At 44.7% G+C, this 16,912-nt stretch overlaps 1 protein-coding gene across 4 annotated transcripts in view; it reads right to left on the reverse strand.

The window, feature by feature from the left end:
- LOC142466888 (deoxynucleoside triphosphate triphosphohydrolase SAMHD1-like) overlaps positions 1-16,912 on the reverse strand; it is a 349,482-nt gene that overhangs the window by 207,785 nt on the left and 124,785 nt on the right. For 3 of the 4 annotated variants that reach the window (XM_075572472.1, XM_075572471.1, XM_075572473.1), the window contains one exon: positions 3,470-3,646. In XM_075572472.1, the coding sequence (XP_075428587.1) occupies positions 3,470-3,646 (177 nt within the window). Of the gene's footprint in view, positions 1-3,469; positions 3,647-15,796; positions 16,429-16,912 lie in introns of those variants that run through there. The other variant, XM_075572474.1, reaches the window with a different exon arrangement.

Consider the following 16,912-nt stretch of genomic DNA (forward strand, 5'->3'; position numbering starts at 1 on the left):
CCGGTATGCCGGAGACCCCCTTAATTGCCGGGGATTCTTGAACCAATGTGACGTCCAGTTCGAGATGTCCCCATCTCGGTTTCCCACAGTTCGCTCTAAAGTGGCCTATGTCTATGCCGTGTTGACGGGCAACACTCTCGCTTGGGCTTCTCCCCTCTGGGAGCACAGATCTAAGATAACACAAGTCTACCCCAAATTTTGTCAAGAGTTCCAGCAGGCCTTTGACACGCCAGCGCGTAGGGAGACTGCCGCTTCTTCTTTGTTTCATCTCTCCCAGGGCCGCAGGTCGGCTGCAAGACACGCAGTGGAGTTCCGCACCATCGCTGCAGAGACTCGGTGGAATGATGAAGCCCTTTCCGCGGCATACTGGCAGGGATTGTCCAAATCCCTCAAGGACAATTTGGCGGCTAACGCTCGTCCCTCATCTCTAGAGGATCTTATTACCCTCAGCATCCGGATGGACCAGCGCATTCAAGAGCGACGCCAGGAGCGCCAGCGTCCCCGCTTAATGCTGCCCTTGCCTGCTTCTAGGTCTCCTCCCTTGGCTCTTCCGGCGTTGGACGCTCCCGAACCGACGCAAATCAGTAGCCAACAGCTTCGGACCGCTGAGAGAACACGCCGCCGAAAAGAAGGTCTCTGCTTCTACTGTGGCTCTCCAGGACACCAACTACGTCACTGTCGCCTGAAATCGTGAAACGAGAACGCCCAGTAAAGGTAGAGGGGCTTTTACTGGGCATCATCTCTCCTTGCCCCTTTTCCCCCAAAGAGCTACAGAAGAGAATCCTTCCCCCCATATCTCTCGAGGGTCCCAATGTCTGGGTAGAAGTGGAAGCTTTCATCGACTCCGAGTGTGGTGGTAACGTATTGGATCACGACTATGCCTGCAACAACCAAATTCCGTTAGTCAAGAAGAAGTCACCCATCGGCCTTGAGGCTATCGACGATTGACCACTCCAACCAGCGTTCATTATCTGGGAATCTGTTCCTCTCACCCTGACCACCACGGATGGTCATACTGAGGTCATCATCTTCGATGTCTTCCACTCACCTACTCTCCAGGTCATTTTGGGATTGCCATGGCTCCAGCTTCACAACCCGCTTGTCGATTGGACAGACGAACTACTGATCCAGTGGGCTCCTACCTTGAAGAAGGCGGTCATTCCTCCTGTTACCGTGCTCGCTGGTCTTGACACTTCTTCACCTCCTCTCTCTAGCCTGCTTGAGGTTTACTATGACTTTTTGGATGTCTTTAACAAGACTCAGGCTGAAGTCTTAAAACCTCATCGTTCGTATGACTGTTCCATCTAATTAATTCCTGGAGCCACACTCCCCAAGTCTAAGTTGTATCCCCTTTCCGTACCCGAGACCGAGGCTATGGCAACTTACATCCAGGAGAATCTCAAGAGAGGGTTTATTCAGAACTCCACTTCCCCAGCCGGGGCGGGTTTCTTCTTCGTGAAAAAGAAGGATGGCTCCCTAAGACCCTGTATCGACCAGGCCCGGCAACGCATCATACCACACTCTGGGCACGCCCTCACTGCTGTGGGTGCGTGTTATACCATTACCCACCTCAGTATTGGGGACTGGCCAGGTCTGCGGGCATTCAGGCGCTACAGTAAGTAGCTGGGCTGAATTTATAACATCCATGTTTTGCACATTGGTCAACGTTGTTGGACACTCTAGAGCGGGAAACTGGAAAAAATGTGTATGTTTTTGTGCCTGATGCAAAAACCAAAAATATAGTTTGCCCGACAGCATTACAACAACAATACATAATTTAAATTTTATTAAGAAACTAAAAAAATTAAATTATCCATTTTTAAATCTTTGCATTTTCTGGATTCTTTGAATTCCCAAGCAACGCAGGGGTCGTGCATGCGTGCATGCGTGTATGTGTGCACACACGCTGTCACGAAACATGAAGTAATGATACAGTGTTTGACTCAAAGATTGTATGTTTCGCATGGAGGAAAAGCTATTGCAGTTTTAGAGAAAAAAAAATATATATATATATCCATCCATCAATCCCCTGGCTGCCCTTATTTTATTGCCTGGAGCTGAATTGCATTCATTTTAGCTCTGGTGGCCCCATGTTTGTCCCCAGACACACCGGAAGTTCATTGCGTTTAAATCTCTGCTTCATGTGGGTTTTGGAATTAACATATACAAAATGGGTCTGTTCTGATGTGCTGAATATGTGCAATACCACGGCATAGCAGATCGAATCATACTATGCTCTATCATGATTTATCATACTCCCTGACAACTGGGGGTACAGGGATCTTTTCTGTGAGCTATCCGTCACTAAATATGATTTAAATCGCCTTTTGCAGACAGGTTAACCCTATATACGATATCTGATGCCCTAATTGACTTTCATTTTGGATTTAAAGGGATACTTATCTGCTTATTTCTAGACATACAGTACCAAGAGGAATTTGATACCAACCTTCAGATGATATTGCAACACAACAAATAATTCCTTATATTTGTCTGAAAACTCACATTGTTCCAATATGTACTCTGACCCCACCACCAGGGATTTTAACAATTGACACTGTAAATATGTTTCACTTAGTGAGTTAATTAGTTTAATAAAGGTTTTATTATTTATTCATTTTAGATATTTTGTCATGACCACTCATCTTTTGGTCTCATCAGCCATATCAGGTAATACTCCTGATATATAGCGTAGGTGTATTACACCAACCAATACAACAACATTTGAAGACAATCTGTCTGATATATTAGATTTGTATATTTTGTGTATGAGTGCAGATTTGGGGAATTCTTTTGATCCTTCTTGGATCAGTCTGTAAAATATTAATATAATCATCAATCATATAAAGCTGAACCCCATTATAACGCGGTGCTCGGGGGCCACAGAATGAGACCGGGTTATAACCGGGATTGCGGAAAAAAAATTAAACCTTTTTTAAGTGGCTGACGCTATCATGGATTCTGTGATCATGGGCCCTGGCGGCGCTTGTATGGTGCTTCCCCGCGATCTGCTGTCTGTAGGTTCCATTTCTGCGCGGGGGGGTCGTGGCCAAAACGGGTCGGGTGAGCACAGCCATGACGTGGGGTGGGACCATGACACAAGCACGAAGCAGCTCACAGCACTGGAGCAGCCCCACAGAACTGAGAGCACACAATCAACAGGTAGGGAAAGTGTGTGCTTGTGTGTGTGTGTGTGTGTGTGTGTGTTTGTAGAGAGTGTGCGCGCACGTGTGTGTTATTAAAGTTTGCGTTATATGCGGATCGGCGTTGTAGCGGATATTACAGGGTTGAGCTGTATAACCATATAATCAATGATCAAATGCTCAGTTGTATCGTGGAATAAAAAAAAATGGGTGGGGCAGGGCCGGGGGGCAGAGTCCCTTTTTTTGTCTGATGACTAGCATTTTTTTATAATTTGTCACGCCCTGCATATTACAATATAATTAAATCACTGAATTGGATTTCTTACATCGGAGACTTGATTGGAGTCCGGCGGTTGTTCTGCTTTTGAGGATGGTTGCCCATCTATTAGCTCTTTAATAAAGATTACATCTTCTTCCAAGCAAAGCCCATACTTCTTCATATAATCTTCTAGTCCATTGGAGGAAATTAGGTGTTTAAACATCTTAACAGAAACCGATTCATGCTGGAAAGAAAAAAAGTAAATGAAATGTTCATTGTTACTAATATCATCATTTTGACTAGACAAATTTAAAATGCACATACATATATATATATATATATATATATATATATATATATATATATAGATAGATAGATATATATATATGTGTGTGTGTGTGTGCGTGTGTTTTAATGTGCCTCACGTGCTAATTGAGCTGTCTGGGCTGAACTTAATTCAGTCAGCTGACTTATTAGATCATTATAACCGGAGACACACTGGGGGAACTGCTTCTGCTGGGGAGCAGAGGCAGTAGGGGGCCCCTGCTGCAGCCACAGTGGAATGAGGTGGTGAGCGGTGCTTAGGGTGTACATACAGTAGTGAACAAATAGAGAGAGAACCCTGTATAGCACTCAGGTTCACGCTCTGATGATAAGTGAGTGATTTAAAACATATTCTTTATTGATAGCATCATATATTAAAATAGTAGATGTTGGAGCAACGTACTGGAGGTAGGTTGATCCTAGATAATAATAGCCGTATTGGCTCCGGATCTGACGATATCTTATATACCAGATATATCTGTAATAGAACACTGGTAACAGAACAACACAGAAATCCTGATGTGGACCTGTGTGGTAAGTGCGTGCTGATAGGTGTGCTCAAATAGGTACTGAGACTACATATCACTTAATGGCAGGATCTGCGTAAGCCCTTAGTAAGGTGGTAAGTGTGATCTGTAGTTACTAATAAACACTGGGAGCAAATATATTGGGATTATCAGTGGTCGTGTGTGCTATCAGCTATGTTACCACTCTGTGAGTAATGGTGTGTCTAGCTAAGTGTCAGAATGACCTGAGGTAACCTCGAGGTGCTGTGCTGCAGGGATAAGTGTCCTGCATTAACCTCCTTGGCTATGTGTAACAGGTGGGTTACGCTGACTATGAGCAGAGGGTAAGGTAAAAGGAACCTTTGTCAGGGAGACACTGTAGCTAGAAGATATATAACACTGGTCTTATATCAGATGGTAAGCTGAAGGTTTGCACAGAGAGTAAACCTTTGTGCTGCTGTCTGAAATACCATGTACAGCAGCGCAGCTTGAGTGTTACTGCAGGTAACTTAAAATCAATACACCTATGGATAGTGAGCACTTTCTTTATAAACACTGCACATTAGAGGCTTAAAGTGACCATCGGGGCACTTTTACCCTGTATATCCTGCACGAGCAGGCTGCCGCATAAACTCGCGGTTAGAGACACATAATGCGGAGGCAGTCACTGGTCTGCGCGTGCACGTGGGAGATAGGAGCCGACACGCGCGTTTCGCGAGAGGCTTTCTCAAGGCGAATGGTAAGTATTGTTAAGGGAACCCTGCAGGTAGGCAGGTATATATAGGGCCTCCAGAGAGATGACGTCATGGATTAACCCCTGGTGCGCTGAGGTGTGCTTGGTGCTGTTGCAGGAACACAGTGAGTATGCCAATGTTAATAACTGCATACCTAGCACACTATGTATTAAAGATCTGACTGTTGTGTTGTCTTGTTATTACTTCTTGTCAGATAGATGCACAGTAGAGCAGAAATAGGCTCATTCTGTGCTACAGGGGTAGTGTCAAGGAGATGCCTAATAAATAGTCATGTTATGATTGTGTGAGGGTTCAGAGATGCCCTACTTAAAGTGATGTCACCACTGTTAGGTGGCAGTAATCAATGTACAGGACTATGGAGTTGCCTGATGCCGTGAGGGCAGAGCAAGTAGGATGAGTGGGGGTATTAGTGATCGGATGGGGGAGAGGTGTACAGAAGGACAGTGAAAGTGGAGATATGGTCTGTGTCATAGATACAGCTATGGAGAGTCATGGCAGCTGTCTCAGGGGTGGGGGCTGTCACAGAAAAGGAGTATACAGGAATCCCTCATTGAGACCTCTAGGTGATAGCGTCCCAAGTGTGTAAATCCATTTGGACTCCTTTTGGAGGAGGGCTTTGTCCCAGTCTCCCCTTCTTTGTCCCCGAGTGAGGTGGTCAATTCCACAGAAGGTGACAGCTTTCAGATCCCCGCCATGACACAAGTTGACGTGTCTCGACAGGGGTTTGTCAGCCTTATTCCTGACAGTGCCTATGTGCTCAAGCACCCTCTGTTTGAGACACCTGCTAGTCTTTCCCACGTACACTTTCCAGCATATACACTTGCCTTGGTATATGACACCCGTGCTGAGGCAGTTGATGAAACTGCGTATTTGGTACATTTTAGTGTTGTTCCAGTTCCCAAATTGTTTAGTAGTTTTCATATACTGGCAGGCCTTGCATCGTTGGCAAGTGTAGGATCCCGTGGGTTTGGGTGGCAGACATGTTTTTGGTATCTCATCCACAAAGTGGCTATGGACCAGTAGATCCTGCAGATTCTTGGCTCGTCTGCTGGTCATGGATGGATACTTGTTGGTTACTCCTTTCAGGAGGTCATCTGCTCTCAGAATGTGCCAGTGTTTTCTCAGAATATTTCTTGCCAGGGGCCATTCCCGGTTGAATGTGCCTATGAAGCGTATCACTCTGTCCCTCAGACATGGTGGTTTGTCCATGATGAGGGATTTACGTGAGGTGTATTTTGCTCTCTTGTAGGCCTTTTTGATGCACTTACGGCTATACCCCCTATCCACAAAGCGTTGTGTCATATTCTTTGACTGTTGGTCAAACTCCTGATCAGTGCTACAGTTCCTTCTTAATTGGAGGAACTGGCCTGTCGGTATGGCGTTGATCTGAGCTCTGGGGTGGTGGCTACTTGCTTCAAGGAGGTTATTGGTGGCTGTAGCCTTGCGGTAGATTGTGGTATGGAGGAAGCCATCAGGGCCCCTAGAAATCTGTAGGTCTAAGAAGCACATGGTGTCCTTATTATATTCCAGTGTTAGGTGGAGATTGTACAAATTAGTATTGAGTATACTGATGAACTCTTTGAGGGCTCCCTCTGGGCCTCGCCACAGGACAAACACATCGTCGATGTAGTGGACCCAGAGGTCAATGTGCTCAGTGTATGCCTCCAGGTCTTCAGTGAATACTACCTGGGATTCCCACCATCCCAGGTAGAGGTTGGCAGAGGTGGGGGCACACTTTGTGCCCATTGCCGTGCCCCTTATTTGGTGATATATTTTTTTATCGAAAAGAAAATAGTTACGTGTCAGTACAAACATGAGTAATTCCAGAGTGAAGGTGTTATGTTTAGCGTACCAGCCACCTCTAGTTTTCAGGAAGTGGGAAACAGCCATTAGGCCATACTCATGGTTAATGCTGGTGTACAGTCCCTCCACGTCTAGACACACTAGAATCGTATCTTCGCTGATGCACACGTCGTCCAGTCTTTTAAGGACATCCTTAGTGTCCTTTAGGTAGGATGGTAGTGCCATCACAAAGGGCCTGAGTACTCTATCAACATAGGAGCTTGCCCTTTCGGTCAGGTTCCCTATTCCTGACACGATCGGTCTGCCTGGAGGGGGGTTTTTATTCTTATGCAGTTTTGGTAAACTATAGAAGGTGGCAATTTTTTGTGTTTTGACCCAAATGTATGCTTGTTCATTTTTATCAATGACCTTGTCTTCTAGGCCTTTCTGGAGGAGGATATTTAGTTCGGTGTTGTATTTCGTAGTTGGATCCCCTTCCAATGTTTCATAACAATTTGGGTCGGATAGAAGTCTCATATTCTCCTTTTTGTATGCATTTTTGTTGAGAATAACCAAGTTCCCCCCCTTGTCCGATGGTTTTATGACTATGTTGTCATTAGTGGCTAGTTCCTTGAGTGCTTTTCTCTCTTCGGTCGTCAGGTTGTTAGGTACTCTGCCCAGTTTGAGATTTTCTAAGTCTTTAGTGACTAGGTCGACGAATACATCAATATTAGCGAAGTTTTCGCTGCAAGGTATGAATTTAGAGGTTGGACGGAGGTCAGTGAATGGACCCTCCCCCGGGGTTCTATCGCTCTCCTCTAGTAGTGCTTCTAAGTCATGTTGTATCTCCATATCTTGGGTGTCAAGGGGTGCCACTTCCAGAGAGTTGGCTATTCTGATTTCCCTCATGCGGAAGAATTTGTGGAGTTTTAATTTCCTTCCGAAAAGGTTGGTGTCTTTGACCCATTCGAATAGATCCATATTTGTGGTAGGTGAGTAGGAAAGGCCTTTGCTCAATAGCTTGAGATGGTGTTCGTTTAAGGTCATATCTGACATATTCACTATCTGTAGTTTTGCACAGTCTAGTATCTCGGGGACTTCCCCCTCTTCTTCTGGTGCTGTGACCCTGACCCTCGACTTTGCAACACCCAGACCTTTCCCTCTTCGGGTTTTCCTTTTTCTCTTGGGCCTGGTCTAAAAAAGGTACCTCAAGTACGCGAGGGATAAAAAAGATTTCCAGGAAAATAAAATCTTTCGTTACAACCTGACCAAAAAGAAGCCCAAAACAAAACCACCTGAGCAGACTTCATCCACTGAATGGGAAATATCAGACAGTGAAGATGAAAGATCAAATTCACTACTGCCCGAGGGTATGACACATCAGCTTGCCTCCATAACACACACTCTACCCCCGCCCCCAGGTCCCTTTTTTAGATCAGCACAGAACGGCACCAGGCCCAAGAGAAAAAGGAAAACCCAAAGAGGGAAAGGTCTGGGTGTTGCGAAGTCGAGGGTCAGGGTCACAGCACCAGAAGAAGAGGGGGAAGTCCCCGAGATACTAGACTGTGCAAAACTACAGATAGTGAATATGTCACATATGACCTTAAACGAACACTATCTCAAGCTATTGAGCAAAGGCCTTTCCTACTCACCTAACACAAATATGGATCTACACTGGCGACACACTTTATTCGAGCTCGGCTAGTCCCACGAATTCGGGTATACCCGGGTGTATTGAGGTTTGTGACTGTTTTCTGCCCGAGTGCATTGTGTTATTTTCCAGGCAGAGATTGAAGCATTTTATTCCCGCTGGCTGCAATACTGCACAGTATATATATATATACTGCATTACAATTCATGAATTTATGCCATCTGGTAGACACGCGAAGCATTGCAGCCTATTAAATCCTAATCATTATCATTTAACAGATCAGCCGCCCGTCAGCCAGGCATGAACCCAGGCTGGGAAGGCAAACACAACGGGGCTTGTCAGAGGTGAGGAGCGGCGCATTCCAGGTATCTGCCAGGTACATACTGGGTATTTGCTCGAATAAAGTGTGTCGGTGCAGTATTCGAATGGGTCAAAGACACCAACCTTTTCGGAAGGAAATTAAAACTCCACAAATTCTTCCGCATGAGGGAAATCAGAATAGCCAACTCTCTGGAAGTGGCACCCCTTGACACCCAAGATATGGAGATACAACATGACTTAGAAGCACTACTAGAGGAGAGCGATAGAACCCAGGGGGAGGGTCCATTCACTGACCTCCGACCAACCTCTAAATTCCTACCTTTCAGCGAAAACTTCGCTAATATTGATGTATTCATCGACCTAGTCACTAAAGACTTAGAAAATCTCAAACTGGGCAGAGTACCTAACAACCTGACGACCGAAGAGAGAAAAGCACTCAAGGAACTAGCCACTAATGACAACATAGTCATAAAACCATCGGACAAGGGGGGGAACTTGGTTATTCTCAACAAAAATGCATACAAAAAGGAGAATATGAGACTTCTATCCGACCCAAATTGTTATGAAACATTGGAAGGGGATCCAACTACGAAATACAACACCGAACTAAATATCCTCCTCCAGAAAGGCCTAGAAGACAAGGTCATTGATAAAAATGAACAAGCATACATTTGGGTCAAAACACCAAAAATTGCCACCTTCTACAGTTTACCAAAACTGCATAAGAATAAAAAAAACCCTCCAGGCAGACCGATCGTGTCAGGAATAGGGAACCTGACCGAAAGGGCAAGCTCCTATGTTGATAGAGTACTCAGGCCCTTTGTGATGGCACTACCATCCTACCTAAAGGACACTAAGGATGTCCTTAAAAGACTGGACGACGTGTGCATCAGTGAAGATACGATTCTAGTGTGTCTAGACGTGGAGGGACTGTACACCAGCATTAACCATGAGTATGGCCTAATGGCTGTTTCCCACTTCCTGAAAACTAGAGGTGGCTGGTACGCTAAACATAACACCTTCACTCTGGAATTACTCAAGTTTGTACTGACACGTAACTATTTTCTCTTCGATAAAAAAATATATCACCAAATAAGGGGCACGGCAATGGGCACAAAGTGTGCCCCCACCTCTGCCAACCTCTACCTGGGATGGTGGGAATCCCAGGTAGTATTCACTGAAGACCTGGAGGCATACACTGAGCACATTGACCTCTGGGTCCGCTACATCGACGATGTGTTTGTCCTGTGGCGAGGCCCAGAGGGAACCCTCAAAGAGTTCATCAGTATACTCAATACTAATTTGTACAATCTCCACCTAACACTGGAATATAATAAGGACACCATGTGCTTCTTAGACCTACAGATTTCTAGGGGCCCTGATGGCTTCCTCCATACCACAATCTACCGCAAGGCTACAGCCACCAATAACCTCCTTGAAGCAAGTAGCCACCACCCCAGAGCTCAGATCAACGCCATACCGACAGGCCAGTTCCTCCAATTAAGAAGGCACTGTAGCACTGATCAGGAGTTTGACCAACAGTCAAAGAATATGACACAACGCTTTGTGGATAGGGGGTATAGCCGTAAGTGCATCAAAAAGGCCTACAAGAGAGCAAAATACACCTCACGTAAATCCCTCATCATGGACAAAGCACCATGTCTGAGAGACAGAGTGATACGCTTCATAGGCACATTCAACCGGGAATGGCCCCTGGCAAGAAATATTCTGAGAAAACACTGGCACATTCTGAGAGCAGATGACCTCCTGAAAGGAGTAACCAACGAGTATCCATCCATGACCAGCAGACGAGCCAAGAATCTGCAGGATCTACTGGTCCATAGCCACTTTGTGGATGAGATACCAAAAACATGGCTGCCACCCAAACCCACGGGATCCTACACTTGCCAACGATGCAAGGCCTGCCAGTATATGAAAACTACTAAACAATTTGGGAACTGGAACAACACTAAAATGTACCAAATACGCAGTTTCATCAACTGCCTCAGCACGGGTGTCATATACCAAGGCAAGTGTATATGCGGGAAAGTGTACGTGGGAAAGACTAGCAGGTGTCTCAAACAGAGGGTGCTTGAGCACATAGGCACTGTCAGGAATAAGGCTGACAAACCCCTGTCGAGACACGTCAACTTGTGTCATGGCGGGGATCTGAAAGCTGTCACCTTCTGTGGAATTGACCACCTCACTCGGGAACAAAGAAGGGGAGCCTGGGACAAAGCCCTCCTCCAAAAGGAGTCCAAATGGATTTACACACTTGGGACGCTATCACCTAGAGGTCTCAATGAGGGATTCCTGTATATTCCTTTTCTGTGACAGCCCCCACCCCTGAGACAGCTGCCATGACTCTCCATAGCTGTATCTATGACACAGACCATATCTCCACTTTCACTGTCCTTCTGTACACCTCTCCCCCATCCGATCACTAATACCCCCACTCATCCTACTTGCTCTGCCATCACGGCATCAGGCAACTCCATAGTCCTGTACATTGATTACTGCCACCTAACAGTGGTGACATCACTTTAAGTAGGGCATCTCTGAACCCTCACACAATCATAGCATGACTATTTATTAGGCATCTCCTTGACACTACCCCTGTAGCACAGAATGAGCCTATTTCTGCTCTACTGTGCATCTATCTGACAAGAAGTAATAACAAGACAACACAACAGTCAGATCTTTAATACATAGTGTGCTAGGTATGCAGTTATTAACATTGGTATACTCACTGTGTTCCTGCAACAGCACCAAGCACACCTCAGCGCACCAGGGGTTAATCCATGATGTCATCTCTCTGGAGGCCCTATATATACCTGCCTACCTGCAGGGTTCCCTTAACAATACTTACCATTCGCCTTGAGAAAGCCTCTCGCGAAACGCGCGCGTCGGCTCCTATCTCCCACGTGCACGCGCAGACCAGTGACTGCCTCCGCATTATGTGTCTCTAACCGCGAGTTTATGCGGCAGCCTGCTCGTTCGTGCAGGATATACAGGGTAAAAGTGCCCCATGGTCACTTTAAGCCTCTAATGTGCAGTGTTTATAAAGAAAGTGCTCACTATCCATAGGTGTATTGATTTTAAGTTACCTGCAGTAACACTCAAGCTGCGCTGCTGTACATGGTATTTCAGACAGCAGCACAAAGGTTTACTCTCTGTGCAAACCTTCAGCTTACCATCTGATATAAGACCAGTGTTATATATCTTCTAGCTACAGTGTCTCCCTGACAAAGGTTCCTTTTACCTTACCCTCTGCTCATAGTCAGCGTAACCCACCTGTTACACATAGTCAAGGAGGTTAATGCAGGACACTTATCCCTGCAGCACAGCACCTCGATCGAGGTTACCTCCGGTCATTCTGACACTTAGCTAGACACACCATTACTCACAGAGTGGTAACATAGCTGATAGCACACACGACCACTGATAATCCCAATATATTTGCTCCCAGTGTTTATTAGTAACTACAGATCACACTTACCACCTTACTAAGGGCTTACGCAGATCCTGCCATTAAGTGATATGTAGTCTCAGTACCTATTTGAGCACACCTATCAGCACGCACTTACCACACAGGTCCACATCAGGATTTCTGTGTTGTTCTGTTACCAGTGTTCTATTACAGATATATCTGGTATATAAGATATCGTCTGATCCGGAGCCAATACGGCTATTATTATCTAGGATCAACCTACCTCCAGTACGTTGCTCCAACATCTACTATTTTAATATATGATGCTATCAATAAAGAATATGTTTTAAATCACTCACTTATCATCAGAGCGTGAACCTGAGTGCTATACAGGGTTCTCTCTCTATTTGTTCTCTGCTGGGGAGCAGCCTACATGTAAAGCAGCCCATCTTTAAAGATGCCCTTTTCAAGTGGCAAGCAGTTTGGAGTTAAACAGAGAGTTAAACAGGAGTGAACAAGTGGAAAACACCTACTGGCTCTGGATATTGAATTCAAACTGCGCTGGAAAGGAGGACATTTTCTATCCCGGACCACACATCTCAGCACTAAGCTATTGCTGCCCTGCCGCCACTACTCTTTATATTTGCTCTGACCTCCCTTTTTTTTTTAAATGCGCACTTTTTCTTCCAGCCGTATTATGTCTCTAACTCTATTCATATATCTCCATCTCTCCTTCCTTCACCACTTCTCAGTTCACATGAATTAATTTCCTACCTGCGCCCTCTGACTGTGATGGTGAGGGGGTAACCAGGCTCACTAATAAAGGTCAAGCCCACTTGGTTGCCCCTAATCTGTGTTTTGGGGTCCTAGAGTGTCAGCTCTTGGACCTGACTTGTATATGTGCTGCTGTGCATGTATGTAAAATATGCGACAATAAAGAATCTTCATGTTTTTGCCTTTTCAGGGGTGCCAGCAAGCAGATTGCTAGGCTATGAGTTTCAGGATGGGTTTTGCAGCGAAGGTCTTTTCAGATTGTGGCTATGTAGTGGGGTTCCCCCCACCTCTCCCACCCCAACCACCCCCCCCCCCCCCCACCCCCACACAACTGTTGGAAAGATTTAATAAAAAACTTAAGTACAAAAAAAACAAGATCCTCTTTATTAGCATCGACTGCAGATGTTAGTACAGCGGATACATTCTCTACAGAGACAGGCCAAACCTCTGGATGGTACCTGACCTATTAGAATTGAAGCCTTGCAATCTGTTGGATCTTTATCTTCAGCCAGCCCCCTAAAGCGGCTCAAGGGCAAGTCTCAATCCCAAGGGGAACAGACTCAGACTGCTATAATTTAGAGCTGCTTCCTCCCTAGTGCAGAGGGGGAGGGCAAAAGGTCTGCACCCGGATTGGCTGCACACAGACCAAGTTCCACCTCCACCCCAGTAACTCAGGGAGGTTGCCTGAGGATGGGGAAAACCCAAGATGATAGCCTGCCACAGCCTGCAGCTATCAGGACTTACATGACAGGGGGGACAAGAGGATAGCCAAAACCAGCCATGGCTACATAAAAAACAATATATTTGTCGCACTACCACAAAACTAAAACTAAGGTTTGCGGAACATATAACCAATATACAAAAGGGTTTCCTGCAACATAATCTACCAAAACAGTTTAAAGAATTCCATAATCAATGTCCAGCAGGAATTATACTGTATGTATGGGAATAGAATTATTAGAATCCAGCTGGAGGGGAGGGGATACTGTATAGTAAATGAATTATTCAAATTAGAAACCAGGTGGATTCATAAACTTAAAACACTTGTTCCACATGGACTTAATGTGGACATTGATTTGGGAGCTTTTCTCATCAATTAAATATCATTATCTTTCACTCCTACCAGTCATTCTTCTATCCACTCCATTTGGAGGATTTCTATTCCCATGCATACTGTATGTAAAACAAATATATATCTTCACCGCGCTTCTCCGTGTAAGGAGCATGCTGCTGGTGAAAGGTTTGGCCATACAGTACATATGTGAAAAACAGAGTGAATCCCTGCGCTTCTCCCATTGGGCTAACAATAAATGGGGAAATAAATATACACAGTCTGTAAGACAAAGGAGACTTTAGGTTACATCCTTTGATCAAATAATGACAAGCCTGCAAACCAACGTCAAGGTAAGTCTCAATAGCAGGTAAGGTCAAGGTAAGTCTCAATAGCCTCAATAGCAGGTCCCTATGCTAAATGCATACAAATGTTCTGTGGAATATACCCTGAAGGGATTAATAAACTAAGCATAAACTTATGTTCACCCTGGTGAAGTCGCTGTCTTTATTCTTGTGGCTTATGTTCTAGCTAACTTTGTGAGTGGCCAATTTTATTCTATCTATTTATTAAAGCCTGTTTTATATTGATTTGCACTATGGGGCTTGCACTCTCCTCTTTTGATATATATATATATATATACATACAGTATATATATATACATATATATACACCAGAATATGTCCTGCACCAGACATCCTGCCAGGTGTCCAACACTGTTAATTACAAAAACACATAAACAATTTAATTAAGTATAATCAAAAGTTAAGACAAACAAAACAGAAACCAAAGTTGTTTCTCAGATGTGTTCAAGGATGTAATTCCAACATTATTAATAGAAGAACAAAAATATGGGGTAGAAGACCCCAATCAGCCAGTGCTACAGAGCTTGGTATTAACCCACATTATAATTAAAAATGAATATATCTAACTGCACTTGAACCGGATCACTTGGTGTGATAATGCATGCTTGAGGCTGTAGGCATTTAACCCCTAGATGGCATAAGGTGTAGCAGAGGTATGCAGAGTTGTGAGGGGGAAGTCTTCAACCCCCCCCCCCCCCCCCCCTGACCTCTCCAGTCTCTCTGAACTGAATTAACCTATGTGCCTGGGGCAGCTCTCATGGGGCAGCAATTGTACTCACATATATGAAGGCCGGTTCTGTGTGCTCCATGGCTGATGTGGTAGACAAAAGGAAATGCACCTGGTCCGGTATGGAGAGGCAAATCAGCGGGCACCACGAGGCAGGAGAAAAAGTTGCTGAAGCTGGACTGTGCTGTATAACAATTCCTTTATTGTAGCATAGTTAAAAAGAGGAGGGGAAACATACCCCTGCACCTCTAACGCGTTTCACCCAGTGATTGGGCTTTCTCTTTTTCTTTTTCTTCAAAGAGAAAGCCCAATCACTGGGTGAAACGCGTTAGAGGTGCAGGGGTATGTTTCCCCTCCTCTTTTTAACTATGCTACAATAAAGGAATTGTTATACAGCACAGTCCAGCTTCAGCAACTTTTTCTCCTGCCTCGTGGTGCCCGCTGATTTGCCTCTCCATACCGGACCAGGTGCATTTCCTTTCAACATTATTAATTGATGAGCTTTGGATACCTCAGAAGTGTCTCTTACACATATTTTGAAACGGAAAAAATAGGTAGCGCTATATCCAACAAATAGGCTGGCTGCCTTTGATATAACCCTGACCCCTGGTCAGGTGATAGAGTAGAAAAAAAGTTATATCTATGGCGCTCTGCACTAGTATATAGTCAATATTAGATGAATAATAATAATAAACAGATTTATACAACCAGTATCACGGTATTGATCCGTCCATAAAGGTGCTTCACGTGATGAAAGGGTACATAGAAAAAAAGAAAATCAAAGATCATAGCATAATACTGCTACAAACAACATGTAACATGTGACACACACCTAACACTAGACAAACGCTGAGATCAACAGGTGACAATGAATAATGCAAACACATTTAATTATGACATATCATATATAAAAATACATATAAAAGGGTTCAATAAGGACACTCCAACTCAGGTGGGGGTACCTGCTTACCAGAGGCAAGAAGGCATCAAGCGTTGGATAGATTAAAGAGTATCCCCTCTTATGGATAGCAGCTGCCGTCACTGATGTCTGTGCTATAGCGTGTTAGACTCCTGGTTATGCAGGGGTAGATCTTTGCAACCTGCAGCTTCTGCCTCCCTCTGCAATCAGCACTGCACACGTGTTGTGATGGCTGTGAGATGGTATGCAGCAGACTCTTCCTGTCCAACCCTGCCAGATGATGCAATGGCAGCTCATAGGAGATTAGTGACAAACGAAAGTGCATCAACAGATGTCAGCTTCCAAGGGGGATATCAGTCACACCAGAGTGTGGGGTGTCACATAGAACCACCCTATGCGTTTCGAAAGGCCTGCTTTCTTCTTCAGGGGTGAAATATAATAAAAATATAGTCCCTGTAAGTCCCAGGATATGTAGTTCCATTTTAAAGGCACAGTGCACAATTTCAAACTTAGTCATGTGCAGATGTGAAGTGTTTGGACTGGGACACTCAGCGTTTAGACAAAACAACAAAATAAACATATAAGGACATGTAAAGACATATAAGTGACAAAAACAATGAAAATAAACAAATCATTATATGCATTTAGCATCAATATTCATCCACTCACAGTGTATTTTATCAAATATTTTATGGGTTTGATGAGGAGAGATGGAGCACTACAGGAAAAAACTGCTAGAGAGTGTGTTCCCAATAAAAAGGTTTATTGGATCAGAGCATAGCACACAAAAAATGAGCCCTAGGGCCCCCACCAACGCGTTTCGAGCTTGCGCTCTTTCTCAAGGTGCATACCCTCTGGCAAATCCCCTTACCTGATATAGGTTAATTTTCCTGCCTTTCCTCACC

The sequence above is a fragment of the Ascaphus truei genome, chromosome 15, assembly GCF_040206685.1.
Source record: "Ascaphus truei isolate aAscTru1 chromosome 15, aAscTru1.hap1, whole genome shotgun sequence".
Lineage (NCBI taxonomy): Eukaryota > Metazoa > Chordata > Amphibia > Anura > Ascaphidae > Ascaphus > Ascaphus truei.